Below are 24,283 nucleotides of genomic sequence, written 5' to 3'. Positions count from 1 at the left end.
AGAGACATGGTCAATAAGGCAGGCAGGGTAAACATAGGGATGGCTGACGCAAAACTGACATTCCAAAGCTTTTCAAGATCCCGAAGCACGGATGTTTCGAAACACTGATCCGAAGCGTGATTCAAAACACCCATGTCACGTGACTACAGCTAAATGAAGCTTCGGGGTGTTTCACAAGTGTTTCAACAGGTGGCATGGTCCGCCGAATCAGCGTTTGATTGACAGGGTCGGGAACAGACCACACAATCGCACATCTGTTTAAAAGTGAAGTCAACGCATCTTGATCTCGTGGGTTTTTGTGAGAGGATTTTTTCAAAGGCTGGAAAATGATCTGTAAAAAAAGAAGTAGGTTAAGTCCTTCCACAGCAGAGAAATTAATATTTTTAAATACAAATCTATAACAAAGTGAGACATTGTGACTTGATTTCTTTTATTAATATACATTTTTCATGACCAAAATAACATTATGCACAGTGAGGAGCCTTCAGGTTACAAATTTCACATATAAAAAAATAAAAAATAAAATAAAAAAATGGCTCGTTGCACAACACATGCAAGTGACCACTAGGTGTCACCGTTGAGACGGATGTCGTATTATTTCGAAGCCTCGACACAATATGGCACATTTGCTTCAACTGTTTCATTGTTTCACAAAGCCTCGATCTGCCCACCACTAGGTAAACAGAGACAAGTCCAAGCAGGCAAACTGGGCAAAAAACTGTAATCCAAAAGGCAGTAATCCAATAAGGCATGCACAATGGTCATAACAAGAAGGCAAAGAATAAGCAATGAATAACGCTCAGTAAGGCAGTGATAGACTGGCAATACTTCACAAGGAAGCAGTGGAAATGCATGGCTACTTATACTGGTGTGAGGCAGGAAGTAACCAACAAAGTCCATGTTAGTATTCGGGAGAGGGCTCCCTCTGGCAGTTGGATGAATGGGTGCCAGCCTCATTCATTACAGTTCCAAAGATGGACTAAAGTCTTACGGGATTGGAACGACATTAGGGTGAGTAAATAATGACAGAATAAAATTTTTTGGGTGAACTAACCCTCTAACATACAATCTTATTCTGTTTGAATTATCCCCCACAGACCTAGATTTTTTATCAGCATACATTTACTACCAATACTACCACTATGTAAAAAAATATTTATAAGATAAATAATATATCATTATTTTCTTTCACATTACACTAATGAGAATACAATTTTCTCACATTATGCGAACGTGAATTTGGGGGGAAATGTGAAAATTATATAATGTCACATATGCTTAATTTTCTTTATGCAAAGTGTTAATGTCATTATGAATTTCGGGTGAAATATAAAACTGACATGTTCTTGGCAGGGTTTGTAGGATGCACAACAAAAAATATTAATGTTGACATTATTTGTCAGCTACCACTGTACTAGGTATTAAATAATTAAAAAATATTAATATTTTGTGAAACATCCCTTGTGAAAAAGAAGCATGCTTAATTTTACTGACTGTAGACTTGAAGTGTACTTCAAATCTTAAATGTATATTTTAAAATAATTTAATTAAATAAAAGGCCACTTAATTGTACTTAGTGAAATCAAAAGAGACAATTCTTATTTTTAATGGAATTTTGCAGTATTTATTATAAATAATTAATCTGTGCACAATATTTTTTAAATTAATGTTCCCTCATATTCTTTAATACAAAAAAAAAAACTTCTACCCTTTTGCAATGACATCTTTTTATTTATCTGATAAAGTGTTCACCAACATGAGGGTGGGCCAATAACCTCGACCCATCAATTCCGATTTGTCAGCATGAAACGAAAGTAGCGATAGCCTTTTCTTCCCTATTGAGCATTGTTTAAATGCCACAGCCCACCTGAGTATATTGTTGCTGACAATGTCTATCCCTTTATGACCATAGAGCAACAATCTTCCAATGGCTACTTCCAGCTGGAAAATACACCATGTCACAAAGCTCAAATAATCTCAAACTGGTTTATTGAATAGCCTATGACAATTAGTTCACTATACTCAAATGGCATCCACAGTAACAGATTTTAAGCCTTTGTGTTGTGGTGGAACGGGAGATTCACATCATAGATGTCAACAAATCTGCAGCAACTGTGCAATTCTGTCATGTCAATATGAACCAAAATCTCTGAGTGGATTCAGTTTATTTAATGAATATGATCCCACTCACATGTGACTCAACAGCTGCTCTAATGGGCTCTGTGAAAAACTCTCACAGACAGACTCATTAATGTCCATTTATCCTCAGACACACCTCTCTTTACTCATCTGCACAGACTCACTCACAATTCACTTGTACAGTTGTACAGCAGTGTACTGCTGTGCTGAGTCTCACTCATTTTTCTCTCAAGCTCAGGGCGGAGAGAACAGCCTCACACTCTTGTATGGTGCTTGAGAGGGTCACATGACCACAAAATGGTGGAGGCTCTCAGCAGTGGGTGAACAGAGCATCCCTGACACTGAGAGAGATACAGGCACACATCCATGATCTGAAACGCAGGGCAGGAGAGAAAACTGTGCCTCAGCCGTGGTGGTGAGTGCATTGTGGGTGATAATATCAGGCATTTTGTTATTTGAAACCTTGAGTGTTGGGATGGGAAGGGAAAGAGGGAGGGATGGGCATTTGTTTGTGATGCATCAATGTTTGGTAACGGAAGAGGCTTAGCATCAGCATCCTTTATGATGCAAGACATGCAGCTGCTTTTGTTTGTGCATGGATCATAAATGAATGTTTGTCATGTTTAATACAAACACGTTTTGTTGTAATAAGGTTTCAGCTTATAAGCACAGTTGACCTGCTTTTGCCATCATTCAAATTCATGGCTCTGCATGCACGGCTCATTTATTTGCCTATGCGTGTGTGTGTGTGTGTGTGTGTGTGTGTGTGTAAATGTAAATGTGTGTGGACACTGACGCAGAAGAATGATTCACAAAGAAGAGGGGAGAGAGAGCAGGGTAGAATGGGTTGTTGTTGATGATGATGATGATGATGATGATGATGACATAACGCCCGCCCACTTTTCCTGTTTCCTGCTGTGGAGGATGGAAAGATAGATGGATTAAGCCAAAGTCTTGATGGAAGGAGAGAGCAACAGACCTTTCCACTTTCACCCTCGTCCGCTCTCTTTCTCTCTCAACACACATTCTCTGTCTGAGAACTGGCAACCATCTGGCAGCTTATTGTAGACACTCCCGCGAGATAGGCTTTTCTTCTCACGTGGCTGTGTGTGTCCATGCATACATTTACACATGAATTCACACTGCTTCTAAATTCCAAATAGGAATGGTGAAAGGATGGTACGGAGAGTTTTTTAGAGCAGATAAGTTTATAAAGACTAGTTCTGTTAAGTGAGTTTTTGTTGTTGTGCATTGCAGCTGCAGCAAATGCAAGACTGCTATTACAACATATAGTGACAACATTTCCGGATTCACAGTATTGAGTCAACTACTTTGCTGGAGACTCATTTGAAACAGCATGTGAGTCCTTGTTTTGTAGCTCCAATTTTAAGTGTTACAACTGTAAAATTTGTACTTAAGTACAGGATAGTTTATTATTATTATTATTATTGAGTTGTTGCTGCTTGTTTTTTTTTTTACATTTAATGTATCTATTTATTATCATTCTTATATATCATTTCTTGCATTGATAAGTGATAATGATTTCTTGTTGTCATGTGTGTGTTTCTCATAGTTCCCTTTCAGGCGATGTGGGGATGGACCTGACTCATGAACGAAAGATGAGCTTTGAAGGTGCAGAGAGTAGACCAGGTAAGACTGCTAAATATACTGACACTTATAGAATCTGTCAGAAGACAATTTTTTTTTACATTTAAAAATACTGCTTCAGATTCACAGAACAGTGGATCGGTTATAAACAGAGGTGTAAAGTAACATTCTCTTCTTCTGTTCATCTTGTCAGACTTAACATGATTTCAATCATAACAACAATCTGAATAGTTTTAGCATGTTATTGAATTTGGCAATGTTAATGTATTTGGTCTTGGCGGACTAGATCTGCTATGCTGCTGCTGCTGTATATTATTGCTGCTGCAGAGCAAGTATGGACTTGCTACTGCCAATAGATACACAGACTCGCTGCTGTGTGCATGTAAGATAAGCTGCTGCTGCATAAATAGATGTATAGCTAAATGCCGTAGCAGATATAAGCAGGTGGAGCTGGGGGAGGTGTAGGGTTTCAGAGGAACTCTGCAAGACTATGCTAACAACAAACAATGAAGCAGACTATTTAAATGCAGAGCAAGAAATGTTATTGACTGCAGGATAAGTAAAGGTCAATCAGCTTGTGCCATGCGGTAATGATGTGTGGACCTATCAGAATGCGCCCTCTTTTTCATGACTGAAATAGATATTTATTCAAGTAGGACATGTTCTGAATCCTTGTAGGCCCTGGAACACTATTCAAATGACCCAATCTGAGTATACAGAACCATGTGTAATGCTGGATCGTTTTATAAATGTTAATTGATTGTCTGTTAATTTCCACTAGCTCCGCCCACCTCCCTGCCCCTACAGGGCCAAGGGGGTGTGGCCTCTCAGAGGAAAAAGCTGTCCGCTCCTCGTATTAGTCTATCATTGGACCAAAGTGAGGATGACCTGTTTGACACACCAGATGACCTCGACATCAATGTTGATGATCTGGACACACCTGATGAAGCAGATTATACTGACCATGAAATAGACTGGGAAGGTTAGACATAACACTTGTAAATAATTATTTATTATTAAAAAGAGATTACTAATACACAGTATTTTTTTCAGAGCCTCAAGCATCCCAGAGAGATTCAGTTAAAGAAACAACTGAGCCCATTCCCACATACAGTGCTGAAGAAGAGCGGCAGGATTCCAAACTCTGGAGAACTGTCATCATTGGAGAGCAAGAGCACCGCATCAACATGAAGAGCATTGAACCCTACCAAAAAGTCATATCCCATGGAGGTAGGTTAAAGGAATATTTCTAGGAACATTTAAAGGAGTAGTCTGGGTTAAATATAAAGCAAAGAGACAGTGATTAGCACGGAGAATAATTCAGACTTTTTTCTTTTTTTTGTTCAAAAACAAAGGAGAATACATATACAATATAGCCTTACAATGGAAGTCAATGGTGTATTACAAGTAAAAATGTGAAGCTCCTATTTTTCATCAGGGGGTGTCCAGTCCTGCTCCTGGAGGGCCACTGTCCTGCAGAGCAGCAAGTTGGAGCTAAACTGTGCAGGACAGCTGCCCTCCAGGACCGAGTTTGGGAACCCCGACTTACTTTGAAATGGAATACAATGTTTGATATTTGATATTTGAGCTGTAATGCCTAAACCTTCCAATTAAGGATTTAATTTGGTCAGAAATGATTGGAAAAGAGATTCTATCAAATCATGAGTAATGTTTGAAAGTTATGGTTAAGTGGTTATACTTTTAAGCATTTTAATTTATTTGTTGTCCTGTATGCTTACCCGATATATATAATGTAATCTACATAATTATAACAGCAGACAGACACTGGTGATATATCTTAAGGTGAATTAACACTTGTAAAAATTAAGTACAATTAGTATACTTTTAAAAAGAGTAGGCTATTATTAAACGAAAACAATATACTTTAAAATAATATACTTAAGTGCAAATTAAATGTAATGTTTTGCACGCTTAGTTAAGTTGGATACTAACCATCTAGAACCATCTAGTTAGATGCTATTGACAATTAAATATAATTAGTTAAACGTAACAGTGGTTTTTGACCCACTTAAGTAGGACTTCAGCATGTTTATTTCATAATTCTGTTGTCTTTGAAATATGGTAAAAGCATAAAATTGTCGAATGTATTGACAAGCATTTATTGTGTATTAATAGAAAAATAATTTCTAATAATAATTGTAATAGTATTAATAGAAAGATAATTTTGTATTGAAACTTATGTCATGTATTTAAATATATTTGTAATAACACATTTGCAATGATAACATTTGTAGTTTAATACATTTAAAATATATTAACAGTTACATCAATCAAATACTTCACATGTGCTTTAGAATTTGAGTCAACCTTTCAATATAAGTGTACTTCTTTAAAGCATAACAACAGACTTTTAAATGTGCACTTTTTAAAAGTGTACTTAAGTGTGTTAAGAAACATAGTCATGAAAGTGCACTCTCTTTAACTATGCTTTTATTCCATCAATATTATATCACCTGGAAGTAGAGTTTTTAATTATATTTGAAATATACTACTTAGTGCACATTATTGCCCACTTTTTCCACAAGGGTAACTTGTAATACGCCTTTAAATTGTGTTGAGCAATTCATATTGAAATATATGTATTATTTACCCACAGGCTACTATAGCAATGGTGCAAATGCCATCATTGTGTTTGCTGCATGCTTCCTCCCTGACAGTGACAGAGAGGACTATCACGAGATCATGGAAAACCTCTTTCTGTGAGTTCAGTCTAATATGAGCCAATCAGTCGCCCTGATGTCAAAATATCTTACAAGGCTTGTTAATCCTATAATATAATGGAGGGTATGCATTGACGTCACTTTCACTTTCACATCCATCCATCCATCCATCCATCCATCCATCCATCCATCCATCCATCCATCCATCCATCCATCAATCCATCTATTTGCTTTGTAAGGAAAACTGGGTTCCCTTGTAATATCGCTCTCTGAACATTGCGTCAATGACGCTATGGCGAAACGACTTTCTCCAAGAATACTGTGTATTAGCATTTACCATTTACATTTAACATTTAATCATTTAGCAGACACTTTTATCCTAAGTGAATTGCAAATGTCGAGAACAATAGGAACAATCAAACCAACAATAGAGCAACGATATGTAAGTGCTGTGACTAGTCCCAGTTAGTCTAGCACAGCCGTTTCTTGAAAATCACGCCTCGCTGAAACTTTTGAAGCGATCATTTAGATTGATAACCGTAAAATAAATCCCTTTTCTCATATGGCAAGGGATTGGTTTGTACTGGTAGATCTAAAAGATGCAGATTTCCATATCCAGATAGCACCTTGTCACAGGCACCTCGAGCTGCTTATCAGTTTACAGTCCTTCCTTTCGGCCTATCTTTTTGGCCCCACGCACATTCACAAAGTGCATGAATGCTGTTCTCTCCGCTCTGTGTCTGAGCTGAGTACGAAATCTGAATTATTTGAACGATTGGCCGCTCATGACTCTCTCGGAGAGTGCACGGAGCAACCGAAAAAGAATGCTCATCAAACACCTTCAGTGTTTTGGGCTGCCCTCTGTTTGTATGCATCTGCGCCCCTGATTCGCGTGCTTGAAAGCAAGATTCTAGGAGAACGGTTTTTCCCCATATCATCATCAATGACGCAATGTCTCGTTCCCTCATTTCATGGAACCGAGGTTACATCCAACTAACATCCCTCTTTGCAGAACACAATGCTCATCATAATGGATGTTTTTATATAAACGCTGACAAAAAAATACAGTTATGCAAAATGTAAAGGGTAAATATTTAATTGATGAGTTGTCAAAACAATGTAAAAGCTAGGGTATAATTTTTCAGAATTGCAGCGATCTATTTGCTTCTCTTTTCTGTAGCTTTTGGCAGTATGTAAAGAGATAGCTTTTCAGATTTTTAAAAAAAAAAATCTATATGTACAGTCAACCCCAAAGCTATTTCTTTAGAAGTCTTTTGTATGTTTTTCGAGGCATTCAAGCTGAACACAATGCTGCCACTTTTTTTTGCCACTCAGGGTGTAACTGCAGTGACTTACATGTGACGTCATGTGCATACCCTCCAAAGAATAATCCTAGAATATAATAATATTAAACATTTTTAGAACAAATCACTAAATTACTGTGAATTACTCTTCAGGTATGTTATCAGTACGCTAGAGCTCATGGTAGCAGAGGACTACATGATCATCTATCTGAATGGAGCCACTCCACACCGGAGGATGCCTGGCCTCAACTGGCTAAAGAGATGTTATCAGATGATTGACAGGAGGTATATATAATATGCCTTACGTATCAATATTCTGCCCATTTACAGTATGTTTAATATATTAAAATGTGCAATGCACAATATACAGTATATTAAAAATGATGACTTATTTTTGTTTTTCACACCTTTTCAGGCTTAGAAAGAACTTAAAATCTTTCATTATTGTTCACCCATCATGGTTCATTAGGACAATTCTAGCCATCACAAAACCATTTATCAGGTATGTTGACTGGCAATTTTTTGCTTTGTTTTAGTTTTTTAGTATTGGTCACACTCAACAGAATAAGTTTCTCATGATCTTAAAAACCTTATCATCTAAAGGTTAATGCTTAAATGCTTGAAAGTAGTTTTGTAGACAAATAAAAACTACCTTAAGATTTAAAAAGCAGATTAATAGCATGGATGGATTGAATTGATCAAAGATGATAGCAAAGACATTTACAATGTTAAAATATTTATTTCAAATAAATGCTTTTCTTTTGTACTTTCTATTCATCAAAGAATCCTGGAAAAAAATTTATAATGGTTTCCACAAAAATATTGAGCAAAATAACTGTTAAGGAATGTTTATTGCGCACCAATCAACACATTACAATGATTTCTGAAGGATCATGATTCATGTGACACTGGAGACTGGAGTAATGACTGCTAAAAAATTCAGCTTTGCTATCGTAGAAATAAATTATATTTTAAAATATATTAAAATAGAAAATAATTTTAAATCATAATATACAGTGCTGGTCAGAATTATTTGCCCCCTTGGTAAATATGATCAAAGATGGCTGTAAAAAATAAATCTGCATTGTTAATATATATATATATATATATATATATTTATTTTTTATTTTTTATCTAACCTTTCATTGAAGTAAAATAATTGAAAGTGGGGGGAAAATCACATTATGAAATAAATGTTCTTATCCAAAACAATTATTTGCCCCCTTTTATACTTTTTGCAACCTCCTTTCCCCAAGATAACAGCTCTGAGTTTTCTCCTGTTTTGCCTGATGAGTTTGGAGAACACCTGACAAGAGATCAGAGACCATTCTTCCATACAGAATCTCTCCAGATCCTTCAGATTCCCAGATCCATGTTGGCGCTTCTTTTTTTCAGTACAGCCCACTCATTTTCTATAGGGTTCAGGTCTGGGGACTGGGATGACCATTGTAGATGCTTGGTTTTGTGCTCAGTGACCCATTTTTGTTTTGATTTTGATGTTTATTTTTGGATCACTGTCCTGTTGGAATATCCATGGATCCATGGAAGAAACATGGCCCGTTAAGATTTCTACCACAGGCTGTCAGGTTTTGATTTTGTATCTGTTGGTATTTGATCGAATCCGTGATGCCATGTATCTGAACAAGATGTCCAGGACCTCTGGCAGAAAATTAGGCCCACAGCAGTAAAGATACAGCAGAGTATTTCATTTTACACATGGGGTACTTTTTTATCCCTGTGTGCACCAAACCCATCTTAAGTGTTTGCTGCTAAAAAGCTATATTTTTGTTTTGTTTAATCTGACCATAGAATCCGTCCTGTTTGAAGTTCCAGTAGTGTCAGTTACTTTTCAAATGTTCTATATGGACAGATGAAAAAAAAAGCAAACACTTAACATGGCATCATGGATTCGATCAAATACCAACGGATAAAAAATCAAAACCTGACAGTCTGTGCTAGAAATCTTGGGATAACAAAAAAAAACCAAAAAAAAAAACCCATACCTACGGTTAAATATACCGCTGGATCTTTAATGTTGTGAGCCTATTTTTTTGCTGGAGGATCTGGACTTCTTGTTCAGATACATGGTGTCATGGATTCTAGAAAATACCGACATATAAAAAAAGTAGACAACGATCCAAAACAAACATCAAAATCAACACAAAAATGTGTTACGGAGCACAAAATAAAGCTTCTGCCTTGACCGTCCCAGTTCCCTGACCTGATGAGTGGAGTGAACTGAAGAGAAGAAGCACCAACATGAATCTGGGAATCTGAAGGATCTGGAGAGATTCTGTATGGAGGAATGGTCTCTGATCTCTTATCGGGTGTTCTCCAAACTCATCAGGCATTATAGGAGAAAACTCAGAGCTGTTATCTTGGCAAAAGGAGATTGCAAGTATTGAATAAAATGGTGCCAATATTTGTGGCCAACATGTTTTGGAGAAAAACATTTATTTCATAATTTTATTTCCCCCCCACTTTCAATTCTTTTACTTAAACAAAAAATGTGATTTTTACAAATTTTTGAATGAAAGATCACAAGAATAAACAATGCAGATTTTTTTTTTTACAGCCATTTTTTATCATATTTACCAGGGGTGCCATTAATTCTGACCACAACTGTACATGGGTACGTCTTATTGTTACCGAACCAACCCATGCAGATGGGTTGTTTATGTCTGAACATAAAAAATCCTATTTGATCACTTGCAATTGAAAGTGTGGACAGTCTGCCTGAGAAGATCTGATTTGAGAAAAAAATCTGATTTGCCTGCAGTCTGAACATTGTCGTAGTGTACAAAATATTGGCTTTGGAGAAAGAAACAAACAAAATAAATTCATAAATGTTTTCCAGCTCAAAGTTCAGCAGTAAGATAAAGTATGTGAACAGCTTAGCTGAACTGGAGGAGCTCATCCCAATGGAGTACGTCCACATACCCGAGTGCATCATCAGGTGAGCAAGTATCAATGAGCGACATGTTTAACTGTTTTTCATTAAATGTATGCCAATTTAATTTTGGCACTGAACTATACAATGCGAGAAAGTAAACAGAGGGATCATCATGGCACTGATCAGCAGCACACATTGTGAGAGCGAGACAATCGCTGACAGATGTAGCTGCTGAAGAGGTGTTGAGTGTGTTTATGAGAATCTGCACAGGAGTTGTGATTCTATAATTTAAAACCTGTGAAGACACGTTTCTATGGGAACAGACATTTCAAATGCTGAGGTGAAGAGTAACATTATAAGATTTATCTATCCCTATAATCTAACAATCTAATAATGTAATAAATACTGTATGAAATTATTGACTATTTTTTTCCATTAAAAAATCTGAGCTTTTTTTATAGTTTTATATATTCTACATTTTATTTAAATTTAAAGAAAGTTAAAAATATGTTAATTTATTAATTTCTGCCTCTCTAGACTGGATGAGGAGTTACGGGAAGCATCGGAGAGCTCTACGTGAGTATTAGAGAATTTTTGAATTTTAGAGGTCTTTGACTATTTTCGTCAAAATATCATACAATGCACTAACTATATAACAAATATCTTTTTCATTTCTTTATGAAGAATCACCAGCTTTCTCCAAGGAAGTGAGATTCCACATGGATCTATGTAAGATTTCTAAATAATTTTAGTAAACAGTCATTTAGCATATTAAGTGGTTTTTAAAGTCAACATGAAATGGCAACAAATATTTTACATGTTCCTGGTCCGACTGTGAAAAAAAAAAAAAAAAAAAACCCATCGCAGGTTATGACTGTAACCATGGTTCCCTTTCGTAGTCACTTCGAGTTACGTCGAAATGACGACGAATGGGGTTCGCTTAGAAGCCTATCCTCTTCGAATATTAATAAAACGAGCCAATGGCAAGCAAATGCCATGGGTCTGCTGAATTTGCATAGCGTAACTCCGCCCCACAGTGTGGGTATATAAGGAAGTGAGCCGGCAACATGCAGATATGTTTTCGCTTTCGGAGCCAAGTTTATCCTTCACTCCACAAGCCATCCTGAGTATCATCTCTATTCCTCTTCGAGACGAGCTTCCCTCCAGGTGTTGGTGTGACAGCGAGTTCCAGCGAGTGCACATTCCCTGCGATCTGAGCAGTGATCTGCCAGTGTGTGTGTGTTCTCTCCCTGGTCGCTTCAGCATCTGCGGGGATTTCTCCTTCTCTCTAAAAGAGCAAAGCGCGTGGCACGTCTTTTTAAAGATGCATCGCCCGTGCCCTTCTGGTTGTGGTCACTGGCTGTCTGATTTAGATGGGCACAATCGCTGTTTTGCGTGTTTGGGCTTAGAGCACGCCAAAGCAGCGCTTGTGGATGACTCATGTTTTCATTGCGGAAACATGACCATCGCGACACTACGGTCGAGACTCAGTGATCTCGAAAGAGTGAGAGTCCCCTCATCCACACCCCGATCTACCCCCTCTAGTAATAGAGCTGGTACTTCGGCTGGTGGCCAGGGTGACCTGAGGGTGACGGTGTGGCAACAACAACCGACGATTCGTCCTCGGGCCACATCCCCCTCTCAAGTGCCGCAACCCGCGAGCCGACCAGATGATGCGCTCGATCAGTCCCGGCCAACGGTCGGCGGCGGACCGAGTGCGCCGTCTGGCGCTCCTAATGACGATGCTATGTCGATCACAGCATCACAAGGTGGGCAGGAGTCCTCGGGAGATGAGGGGTCGGCTGTGCTGCCGCCTCCGGGCGCGTCAGCATTGCCCGATCCTGATCCCGAGCTGACGGCCATGCTTTCCCGGGCAGCCGCGAGCATCGGGTTAGAGTGCAATCCGCCACCCTGCCCCGAGCGCTCGCGTCTGGACGATTGGTTTTTGGGCGCGGCCGCCGATTCACGTCGGCGTCCAACCCCAATGCCTTTCTTCCCGGATGTGCATGAGGAGGTCTCGAGGTCCTGGAAGACACCCTTGTCTTCCCGTGATCGCTCGGCGACCTCCTCCGCCTTTCCTCCTCTCGATCAGGCGGCTGTTTACGGGTACTCTGGGGTGCCTATGGTTGAACGCTCTGTTGCGATGCAACTGTGTCCACAGAGTGCTTCTTCCCGTGGTGATCCTAAGCACCCCTCCAAGGCCTGTAGGTTTTCGTCGACCCTGGTGGCGAAGACCTATAGAGCTGCGGGGCAGGCAGCCGCCTCATTGCATGCCATGGCCACTCTGCAGGTCTACCAGGCCCAGATGCTCAGGGACATGCACGAGGGGAGGACTGACCCAGGGCTCTTCAATGAGCTGCGTGCCGCCACTGACCTCGCTCTCCGGGCGACGAAAGTGACCGCACGCTCCCTGGGCCAGGTGATGTCCACTAGTGTGGTCCAGGAGAGACACCTCTGGCTCAACCTGGCCGATATGAGGGACGCTGAGCGGACTCGTCTGCTTGACGCCCCCATATCCCAGGCTGGCCTCTTCGGCGGAGCGGTTGAAGATTTTGCCCAACAGTTTTCAACCGCCCAGAAGCAGACTGAGGCTATTCGTCATATTCTGCCCCGACGGCCCGCTGCTGCCTCCACCCAGCCGTCGGTTCAGACGCCTCAGCCTGCTCGCCGCCGAGGGCGCCCTCCCGCGGCTCCCGCCCCTCCCGCACGGCCCCAGCAGCAGCCTTCACCCGGGCCGCGTCGTGGAGGACGCCGCAGGCAGGCGCCCCAGCCCTCTCCAGCCCCGCGCCCCGCTAAACGCCAGGCCAAGCGGCGCTCCTGAGACGGGCTGCTCAGAGATGGCCATCAGTTCTTCTCAGGAGATGGTAGCAGGACCACTCCTTCCCCCGGTGGAGGGCCGGGGGAGAATCCTTTGTTCTCCACTCCCCGCTGCTCACCCACGGGTGGGCAGCACCCTAATGTGGTTAAAGAAAGAACTGATATCCCCATCTCTGAGCCCCCAGAAGGGAATGACAGTGCGCGCCGCCCACGGGCCCCGCCGCTCTCATCCCCTTCTGTCGCCAGACCCCTGCCAGAGCACGCCCCCGTGGAACGCTGGTCCTTCCCTGGCTCCCTCTGGCAGGACGCGGCTAATGACCGTGCCCCCACACCGGGCCGCTATGCCACCCACGTCCGGGCCGGTCATTCCGCTTCGCTGCACCCCCGCGGGGACGTCTGTCGTCCGCATGACCCCGCTGGCACAGTCCTTGGGAGCCTGGTTAGAGCTTCCCAACCTGTCCCGCTGGCTCGCGCGGACCATCAGGCTCGGCTATGCGATTCAGTTCGCGCGGTCTCCTCCCCGCTTCAGGGGAGTCCGCTTCACTATGGTCGGTGGCAATGCCCCTGTCATGAGAGCGGAGGTCGCCACCCTGCTGGCGAAGGGTGCGATCGAGACTGTCCCTCCAGCCGCAATGAGGTCCGGCTTCTACAGCCCCTACTTCATTGTCCCCAAGAAAACCGGTGGGTTACGACCAATCCTGGATCTGCGCGTCTTGAACCGTTCCCTTCACAGGCTTCCGTTCAAGATGCTCACGGCCAAGCGCATTTTCGAATGTGTGCAGCCACAGGATTGGTTTGCAGCGATCGACCTGAAGGACGCCTACTTTCATGTCTCCATTCTTCCTCGACACAGGCCGTTTCTACGGTTTGCTTTCGAGGGGCAGGCATACCAGTACGCGGTCCTCCCATTCGGGCTGGCCCTGTCTCCTCGCGTCTTCACGAAGGTCGTCGAGGCAGCCCTTGTGCCGCTACGGCAACACGGGGTTCGCATCCTGAATTATCTCGACGACTGGCTAATCCTAGCTCACTCTCGGGACCAGGTTTGCGAACACAGGGACCTAGTGCTCCGGCACCTAGTCCGTCTGGGCCTTCGGGTCAACTGGGAGAAGAGCAAACTTTGCCCCGTGCAGAGGATCTCTTTTCTCGGTATGGAAATCGACTCGGTCGCCATGTGCGCGCAGCTTACGAGCGAGCGCGCGCAGTCACTGCTGACTTGCCTGAGACAAATCCAGAGCAAGAGTGCGGTTCCACTGAAACTTTTTCAGAGGCTCCTGGGGCATATGGCATCTGCAGCCGCGGTAACGCCGCTCGGATTGCTTCATATGAGACCGCTTCAGCACTGGCTTCACGATCGAGTCCCGAGGTGGGCATGGCACCAGGGCAAGCTCCGAGTACCAGTTACTCCGACCTGCCGTCAGACCTTCTCCCCGTGGACGAACCTCAGCTTTCTACGGGCCGGAGTGCCCTTAGAACGAGTTTCCAGGCATGTTGTTGTGTCAACGGATGCCTCCTCCACGGGCTGGGGTGCCATGTGCAATGGACATGCTGCCGCGGGCTCCTGGACAGGACCCCACCGCCTATGGCATGTCAATTGCCTCGAGTTGCTGGCAGTACGTCTCGCTCTGCACCGCTTCCGGGCGCTGCTCAAGAACCAGCACGTACTAGTCCGATCAGACAATACCGCGACAGTAGCGTACATCAACCGACAAGGTGGTCTACGCTCCCGCCGTATGTCGCAACTCGCCCGCCACCTCCTCTTATGGAGTCAGAAGCATCTGAGGTCGCTTCGAGCCATTTATATTCCGGGAGACCTGAACTGTGCAGCCGACGAGCTCTCACGGCTTCAGCCTCTTCCTGGAGAATGGAGACTCCATCCCCAGGCGGTCCAGCTGATTTGGGATCAGTTCGGGGACGCACAGGTAGACCTGTTTGCCTCCCACGACTCGTCCCACTGCGCCCAGTTTTACTCCCTGACCGAGGGCACGCTCGGCACGGACGCTCTGGCGCACAGCTGGCCCCGGGGCCTCCGCAAATATGCGTTTCCCCCAGTGAGCCTTCTTGCACAGACCCTGTGCAAGATCAGGGAGGACGAGGAGCAGGTCATATTGGTTGCGCCGCACTGGCCCACCCGAACCTGGTTCTCCGAACTTGTACTCCTCGCGACAGCACCTCCCTGGCCAATTCCTCTGAGGAAGGACCTCCTTTCTCAGGGACGGGGCACCCTTTGGCACCCTCGTCCCGATCTCTGGAACCTCCACGTGTGGCTCCTGGACGGGACGAGGCAGGTTTGAGTACCCTACCACCAGCGGTGGTGGCTACCATCACTTCCGCTAGAGCGTCGTCCACTAGACATGCCTACGCGTTGAAGTGGAACCTCTTCGTCTCTTGGTGCTCTTCTCACTCAGAAGACCCCAGATCATGCCCGATCAGTGTCGTGCTTTCCTTCCTGCAGGATGGGTTGGAGCGAAGGCTGTCTCCCTCCACCCTGAAAGTATATGTTGCCGCTATCGCCGCACATCACGACGCAGTTGATGGTAAGTCCGTGGGAAAGCACGACCTGGTCATCAGGTTCCTGAGAGGAGCGAGGAGACTACAGCCTCCTCGCCCTCCTCTCGTTCCCTCTTGGGACCTCTCAGTGGTACTAACTGCCCTGCAGAGTGCTCCCTTTGAGCCTCTGCAATCAGTGGAGCTTAAGTTCCTGTCAATTAAGACAGCGCTCCTGGTTGCTCTGGCCTCCATCAAGAGGGTAGGGGACCTGCACGCATTTTCTGTAGACGAAGCGTGCCTGGAATTCGGGCCGGCCTTTTCTCACGTGATCCTGAGACCCCGGCCTGGATATGTGCCCAAGGTTCCCACCACTCCCTTCCGGGACCAGGTGGTGAACCTGCAAGCGCTGCCCCTGGAGGAGGCAGACCCAGCCTTGGCATTGCTCTGTCCAGTACGCGCCCTCCGTGCTTACGTAGACAGAACGCAATGTTTCAGGACCTCAGACCAGCTCTTTGTCTGTTATGGTGGGAAGCTGAAGGGAAGGGCTCTCTCCAAGCAAAGGTTGTCTCACTGGATAGTGGACGCCATTGCTTTGGCTTACCAGCAGCAAGGTCGACCGTGCCCCCTTGGTGTGACGGCCCACTCCACCCGGAGTGTGGCCTCCTCTTGGGCTCTAGCGCATGGCGCCTCGCTAACAGACATCTGCAGAGCTGCAGGCTGGGCGACACCCAACACATTCGCCAGATTCTACAATCTCCGAGTGGAGCCAGTGTCCTCCCGAGTACTCGCTTCAACCAGCCGGTGCTAGGACCCGCTCAGGTGTCTTCGCTTGCTCGCCATTCCACTCCACGGACTGGATACGTGCGATATTCTCCTCAGGTGAGCCTGATAAGCCCTGAGTTCCTCCAGCGCTGTTGACGTCAACGCCAGAGTTATGCCTCCGGCAGCTTTCGCGTTGGCTAGGTGCCACCATGTGCATGGTTCCCCCGCTGGGCGACCCCCACGTGTGTATTTCCACTGTAAGCCTCCTTCGAGCATGTGTCTTTCCCTTGGCAAGCCAGTCTGCCACCCCTGGGGTTGAAATACTCCACCCTACAGGGCTGGACACCCCAGTGTTATCCGTATGCACCCCCCTCCGGGTCATATGTGTTTTCTTAAGTCCCCCCCCTTCGGGCGGGCACTGATTGCATATTTCCACTGTGATATGCTTCCCAGTGTACCTTGGTATTCCTGTGTTAAGTAGGAGTCCTTCGTCCGTGCTAGTCTCACGACAGGGAGCTCAGACTTACGCAGGGCACTGGAAGACAGCCGAGGTGGCGTGATTGGACTGGGAACCCCATTCGTCGTCATTTCGACGTAACTCGAAGTGACTACGAAAGGGAACGTCTCGGTTACGGATGTAACCCTCGTTCCCTGAGTAGGGAACGGAGACGTTACGTCTTCCTGCCACTTCCGCTGTACCGCTGGAACAGCCTGAGTTCAGCTTGGCTCCTTCAGCGAAGAAACATATCTGCATGTTGCCGGCTCACTTCCTTATATACCCACACTGTGGGGCGGAGTTACGCTATGCAAATTCAGCAGACCCATGGCATTTGCTTGCCATTGGCTCGTTTTATTAATATTCGAAGAGGATAGGCTTCTAAGCGAACCCCATTCGTCGTCATTTCGACGTAACGTCTCCGTTCCCTACTCAGGGAACGAGGGTTACATCCGTAACCGAGACGTTTCTTGTAAAGGGGAACGAGACTCACCGTTTGGATTGACGCTATGAGTAACGCCCTCAGCGTGACCGTTTTCTGAAGCACGTGTGCAAACACAACAATTTAATTGCCCGACGACAGTCAATGACATCACTTTAGTCTACAGAGAGACGTATTTAGCCGGAGTCAGAAGCGTCAATCATTCAAGGCGTTTCTGATGCCTCATAGCTGTCAAGTTGTAATATTCCCTCGGTCAACACTCAAGCTCTTATGCTCCGACAAGGAAAGTCCCAGCCTCTACAGCCTTCCTCCCTTCCTTGTGGGCCAGGCTTAGCCACATGCGGCTCAAGAGCAGAGCTCTAGATTTAGCTAAGTCAATTTATCTTGCGTTACACCACTTCTAGGGAATACTGGCCCAGGGAGAACATTTTAAAATGCGACATTGGCCTACCACTACCTCAGGGAGAGCACATATGGGGGTCACACCTAGAATAATTATTCATCAGCCTCATAACATATAGGGGAGCCACAGGGGAGCTTCAGCTCTACCATCACCGCACAGTTGGGGGAAAGTGCTCACACCCTGCCTGGACTCATCTAGGATCCCAAGACTCCTGGCACTTGCAAAGATGCCCGATAACAAGACGGGATGCTAGAAGGCAATTTAACTCTACTTGTTAGGTTCTTTTAACAATATAGATTGTTTCAAAGCGGCTTTACAGTGATAAACGGGTAATTTTTTAGGTAACAGAGATTGTTTTGGCTTTATAGCGGTTGTTCTCAGTGATTCTGACCTGTGTACCAAATCGCTTTCTTTCAAATATTTCCCTGAGATCTTGTCTCTTCCTCATAGCATCTCCCCTCCTCTGTGCTTTACTCCTCGAAGGAGTAGGACTCCTCCCTCTGGCTCTGCCTCCAGTCCTTAGACTGTGATAGACCAGAACCCCCAGAGGTCCTACGCAAAGATTTAGATTGTGCCGGGATGTACCTCCTGAAAACTACCGACCCAATCTAGTTGTGGCGCGGAGCATTACCTCCAGAAACTCCTCATATGCTGGGTTGATAGGCTGAGAGGGCTCACTAAAAGCGATATATTCACCTTCTTCAACCACATCCACCTCATCCTGGCTGGATTGTGCCAGCAACATGCTGTCTGCTGATTCCGAAGACTCAATAGAAAGCACATCCTGATAGAGAAGATCGCTCGAGCCAGTGACCGAGGAACATGAGAGGGACATACCATTCTCGAATTCCTCGGCCAGCTTGAGCTTCCTCATTGTGAATCTCTCACAATAAGCGTCATTCAGCTTCCCCGAGATCTTAACGCACGTCCCCCTCACCTAAACACACAACGCACAAGTTGTGGTTGTCTTCAGGTTTAAAAAACTTGAGACACAGAGGCACACACTTCCTGAAATGCTTGTTCAAGTGCTTTTCCTTGAAGCATTTCTTTACACTCGCTAACACAAACAAACGGATTCTGAAGACAGAAAAGCTGATTACATTGCGGGTGCCCTCTTATACTCTTTTTTTTTTTTAAGAATTGTTTTTATTATGCAAATACAAAGAAAAACAGAGAGGCAGGGCAACAAACAACCTGGTCAACCTGGTTTTCCATACAACTCCATCTAAGTATTAAACAATATCCTCTGTGCAATTGGGGGAAAAAAAAAAAACATATATATATATATAACAAAATACATACTCCCCTTCACTTTATACATACAGTACTCTTTTCCCTTCCATTCTCTTTCTCTTCCCCTCCTCTCTCCTTCCTTTTCATTTTCTTTTTCCTTTCCTTTTCTCCTTCCTTTCCTCCCCCTCTCCACTTTTTACACACAAGACAAGGGACAGTAGACAAGGCAAACAAGACAAACTACTTGAACACATTCCGGACAAGTTACAACACACAAGACAAGTCACACTAACAATAGTAATAATGATATGATGATATCTCATTCACACACACACGCCCACACACACACACACACACAATTACACTGCTGGTGCTCCTTAGGATGCCCTCTTATACTCAAGGGCGCTCAGGAAGTGAATTCATTGACTGTCGTTGGCCAATAAATGTTTTGTGTTGGCAAACGTACTTCAGACACCGATCACACTGATAGTATATCCCCATAGATAAGTGTTGAGTTCTACTTTGTAAGGGAACTCACATTTTCTGCTGACATCACCATTATGCAGGCCATTGGCTCACGTTAATAACTAAATTGCTATGCAGCCATTATTTTAAGCCTTGACAATAATTAACATAATAATTGAATGTGGTTTAGCATTAATGCAGTGAAGATTATGGCAATATATCAAAACAAATAATGTTATAAAACATATAAAACAAAATGTTGACAGCACAGGTGGTTATGTGTTATGTGAGAGCCTCTGTAATGCAGAGCAAACTCCCATTCAATTCTTGACAATTTTCCCCAATACAATAATTTCTTAAAGGCACATACCTGTGTAAGTTTCACCAGTTTGAGGCATGGTACAAACATGTTACTCACAGTAAATCAAGAAAACAAGATTCAAACAATAAGACTAACCGTGTTAAGCTATATAACAATGATTCGTTTTCTGTCGATAGAGGTATCCAAACAGCTCCCCTGTCTAATAAAACACAATACAGTATATTAAAGTGTCTGTGGTGTTTTTGTGGTTTTTACGTAAATCAAGGATATCACGGATATGACGTCATTGACAAGCCACGCAATGATGCGGGCCATTACACACTGGTTCAAATAGCTGATTTCCCTGGATTTAAACATTGATTTAAATATTAAGTACAATAGTCAACAAAATATATAACATTGTTTTTATGGATTTTTTTTAAATCCAAAAATCTTACATATTGTGCCTTTTGAAGGGTTAGTTCTCCCAAAATTTAAAATTGTTATGTTTTACTCACCTTCATGTCGTTCCAAACCTTTAAGACATTCGTTCATCTGAAGTCAAATGAAGATATTTTTAAGGAAACTTTCTCTCATTGGCAGTCTATGCAACTACCACTTTGACGCATCAAAAAGTTTATAAAGAGATTGTAAAACTAATACATATGAATTGAGCGGTTTAGTCCGAGACACAATCACTTTATATGATGAACAGATTTCATTTAGGATTTTATCCATTTATAAACGTTTATCAAAGCACACATCAGGTGTGGTAAATGGAAGCTCAAGCATGCTTGCTTGACATGCAAGAACTAATGACATTCATTCTAGTGTTACGCAGCACGTTTGAGCTTTCGCAAGAACCAATGAGGTTTGTTCTCGCTTGTTCGGTTGAACTTCTGAAAATTTGAACTAAACCTCTCTATTCATGTGGATTGGGTTTACGATCTCTTTATGAACTTTTTGAAGCGTCAAAAGTGATAGTTGTGTAGTAGACTGTCAATGGAGGTACAAAAAATCTTCAGATTTCATGAAAAATATCTTCAGTTCTGTTCTGAAGATGAACAAAAGTCGTACGGGTTTGGAACGAGGTAGATGACAGAATTAATAATTTTTAGGTGAAATATAACCCTACATTCATCTCAATTTATTTATTTTTTTACTTGGAAATGTCATATTACAGATGTAAAATGTTATATGAATATATGATTTTTTTTAAATGATGATATAATAATAATGATATAACTGTTTTTATATCTGTTGCAGAGCTCAACCCAATGTGAGCAGTTCATAAGAGTCGTTGGCTGTGGGTGCAAGAACAATATGTCTGTAAAGGTTTTGAGTATTTCAAATTGTAATGATTGCACGCTAATATGGATGCAATAATCACTTATAATAAGAGAAAGGGATATTTTTGTTAGCTCGTAGTGCTGGGATGATTAAAGCAGCACCACATATTCTTAAAAACAAATCACCTCATATATAATAATTCTTCTCACATTTTTGAATTTGCACCACAGAACAATAGCTTAAACCAGCTCAATGCTTGAACCATTCTTTGTCTCCTATCGTCTTGCAAAAGTTTCTCTTGTTACTTGAATTATGCATGAGAGGCATTTTAGCAATAATATCATCTTGTACTTTTCCCCTTTAGGCTCATAATTTTCACAGTCAGTTATTTTTCTAATTGGAGCATGTATAAAAGGCAAAATAGGCAAAGAATCATGTCACTTCAGTTGCTGTGTTTCAATATAAATGCATGCAAGGTTATTCTAAACACAAAGACAACGCGTAGCTAGCTTCATGTTAGCACCAATGCTAACTCTCTATCCTCTCATACTAAATTGATGACTTAGGGACATAGAAGATTTATTTTCATGGTCAGAAACAGTACCAGTCAGGTTTGAATTTAAACTTAGCCTCATTTATGTATCAGTTCAACATCAGCAAAGATAAACCATTTGTAGTTCTTAAATGTGAAGTGTATTATGTTAAAATGCTTTCTCTATTACAATAAAGGGTTAGTTCACCCAAAAATTTAAACTTGTCATCAATTACTCACCCACATGTCGTTCCAAATCCAGATATTTTAAATGGAATCTGAGAGATTTCTGTTTCTCCATTGACAGCTACCACTTTGAAGCTGCAAAAAGTTCATAAAGAGATTGTAAAACTAATCCATGTGAATCAAGCAGTTTGGTCCAAATTTTCTAAAGAGACACAACCACTTTATGTGATGAACAAATTTAATTTAGGCTTTTATTCACATATAAACAGAAGCTCAACCGTACACTAGACACACAGGATCTGGTTCTCACGTCAAGCATGCTTGAGCTTCCGTTTACCATATCTGATTTCATATCTTAGATGAATGTTTATATGTGAATAAAAGCCAACATTAACACTGTTCATCATATAAAGTGATCGTATCTCTTCAGAAAATTTGGACTAAACCACTCAATTTATATGGATTTGTTTTAAGACCTCTAGGAACTTTTTGAAGCATCAAAGTGATTGTTGCGTGAACTGTCTATGGAGGGACAGAAATATCTCAATTTCATTTATAAGATCTTCATTTGAAATTTAAAGATGAACAAAAAGTCTTACAGGTTTGGAATGACATGAGAGTAATTAATTGATGACAATTTGTTTTTATTTTTTGGGGTTAACTAACACTTTAAAGCCCTTCAGAGGTTGACTCTGTGAACAATGTAGCATAAAGACTTTTGTGGCTCTTTCAAAAAATTGTTTCATAATCGTTTTTGCTGTCAAACATGTATGGCTCAACCAATAACGTGAATTTCTTTGAACAATAGTGGATATTGCCACAAGAGTGGCCTCTGAACGTTTGCGAAACCCGGTGTTTGCTAATATAAACATGATAGAGTGCAACAGCGCTCACTTTTTCAGTGGCCTTGGGTCCGTAAGTATTTTTCCCAATCATTTTTTCCTATAGGGATTTCAAAAAGTTATTAGCCACAAACCAAACTAATCAACTAGGTGAATCATAACATTGCAAACTTTAATTTGAAGCAAAAAAGTATTTGAAATTTCAACAAAAATACACAGATACAAGACTGTGTGTCTTTTATGGCTTTAATGAGAGAGAACTACATTCTCAGAAAGCAATGTGAATGAAACGATCAAATAAAAAATGTGTGTATATATATATATAATAAAATATATATATATATATATATATATAATAAAAATAAAATAAATAAATACATATATATATATATAAATATATGTATACATACATTATATATATATATACAAGTGTGTGTGTGTGTGTGTACACACACATACACAGTAGGTCGGTCTTTAACATTTTAAATCAAGTTATTTTTTTACTATTCGGTTTGGTGCCACTAGGGGCACCGTAATGACTCACTTCACCTTTAAGAATCATAAGCCATGTAGTAATTTATTGGTAAACCAGTCCTAGATGTTTCAGAACTTTGATGTCTTATTGAGTGTTTGCCATGTATAAGGTAAAAATAGTTGCCACAATCAAAGGTCTGTCAAATCCTAAGAGCATGCTGTTTCAGAGGTTTTCACTTTCATTGTGACTGCTCTGTCTACTTTCGAACACCTCTTGTGTCAGTGTGTAAGAGTGTGCATAGGTTTGTATTTTGGTGTGTGATTGTTTGTGAATGTGTTTATATGCTGTTAGGTACCAAGTTCTTCCTGCTAACAGGTTTGGAAACTAAAATAAAGGGACTTAAAAAGATTGCTGTAAAGCACAGTATTCAAATGAAGTGTGCGTGCGTGCGTGTGTGTGTATTTGAGAGACATTATATGTGTGATTGTATCACTGCATGTGTCCCTGGTTGTTGATACAGTATGTGATCCTTTTAGACTGAAATTCTATCTAAGAATATGAATATGAACTTTGATCCAGAGGCCTTCTCCAGCAGAGCATATTGAGATTGAGATGTATGTCACATTGCAGAGTTATATCAATAAATTGAATCAATATCTGAACAGTTGTGTGGTACTATTTTATTAACTATTTTGATACCTATGAGATTTCTTTCTGAAATTTTAAATGAACAAACTCTGTATGTTACCACACACACACACACACACCCACACACACACACACACACACACACACACACGCACGCACGCACGCACGCACGCACGCACGCACGCACGCACGCACACACACACACACACACACACACACACACAAAAATCTAGCATCAGTATGAATGTCAATTAATAACAAATCAAATCTGATCTGTTT

General features: G+C 42.3%; 1 protein-coding gene across 2 annotated transcripts; it reads left to right on the top strand.

Annotated features, from left to right (window-relative positions):
* The first annotated feature begins 2,369 nt into the window (after window positions 1–2,369).
* Window positions 2,370–23,176, top strand: prune2 (prune homolog 2 with BCH domain). 2 transcript variants are annotated; one of them, XM_079606820.1, is made up of 12 exons: window positions 2,370–2,554; window positions 3,397–3,498; window positions 3,713–3,789; window positions 4,529–4,729; window positions 4,801–4,977; window positions 6,365–6,467; window positions 7,886–8,017; window positions 8,148–8,234; window positions 10,590–10,688; window positions 11,163–11,201; window positions 11,310–11,354; window positions 21,298–23,176. In XM_079606820.1, the coding sequence occupies exons 3-12, from the start codon at window positions 3,735–3,737 to the stop codon at window positions 21,323–21,325; spliced, it is 966 nt and encodes a 321-aa protein (XP_079462946.1). In that variant the 5' UTR covers window positions 2,370–2,554; window positions 3,397–3,498; window positions 3,713–3,734; the 3' UTR covers window positions 21,326–23,176. The 2 variants fall into 2 exon arrangements, with proteins under 2 accessions (XP_079462946.1, XP_079462947.1); XM_079606821.1 differs by lacking the exon at window positions 3,397–3,498 and having other exon boundaries at window positions 2,415–2,554.
* The last annotated feature ends 1,107 nt before the right edge of the window (window positions 23,177–24,283 follow it).

The sequence above is a fragment of the Phoxinus phoxinus genome (assembly GCF_949152265.1).
Source record: "Phoxinus phoxinus genome assembly, chromosome: 3".
Taxonomy (NCBI): domain Eukaryota; kingdom Metazoa; phylum Chordata; class Actinopteri; order Cypriniformes; family Leuciscidae; genus Phoxinus; species Phoxinus phoxinus.
Note: the sequence above shows the minus strand (reverse complement) of the source record. Positions and strands in the feature narration are given on the sequence as shown.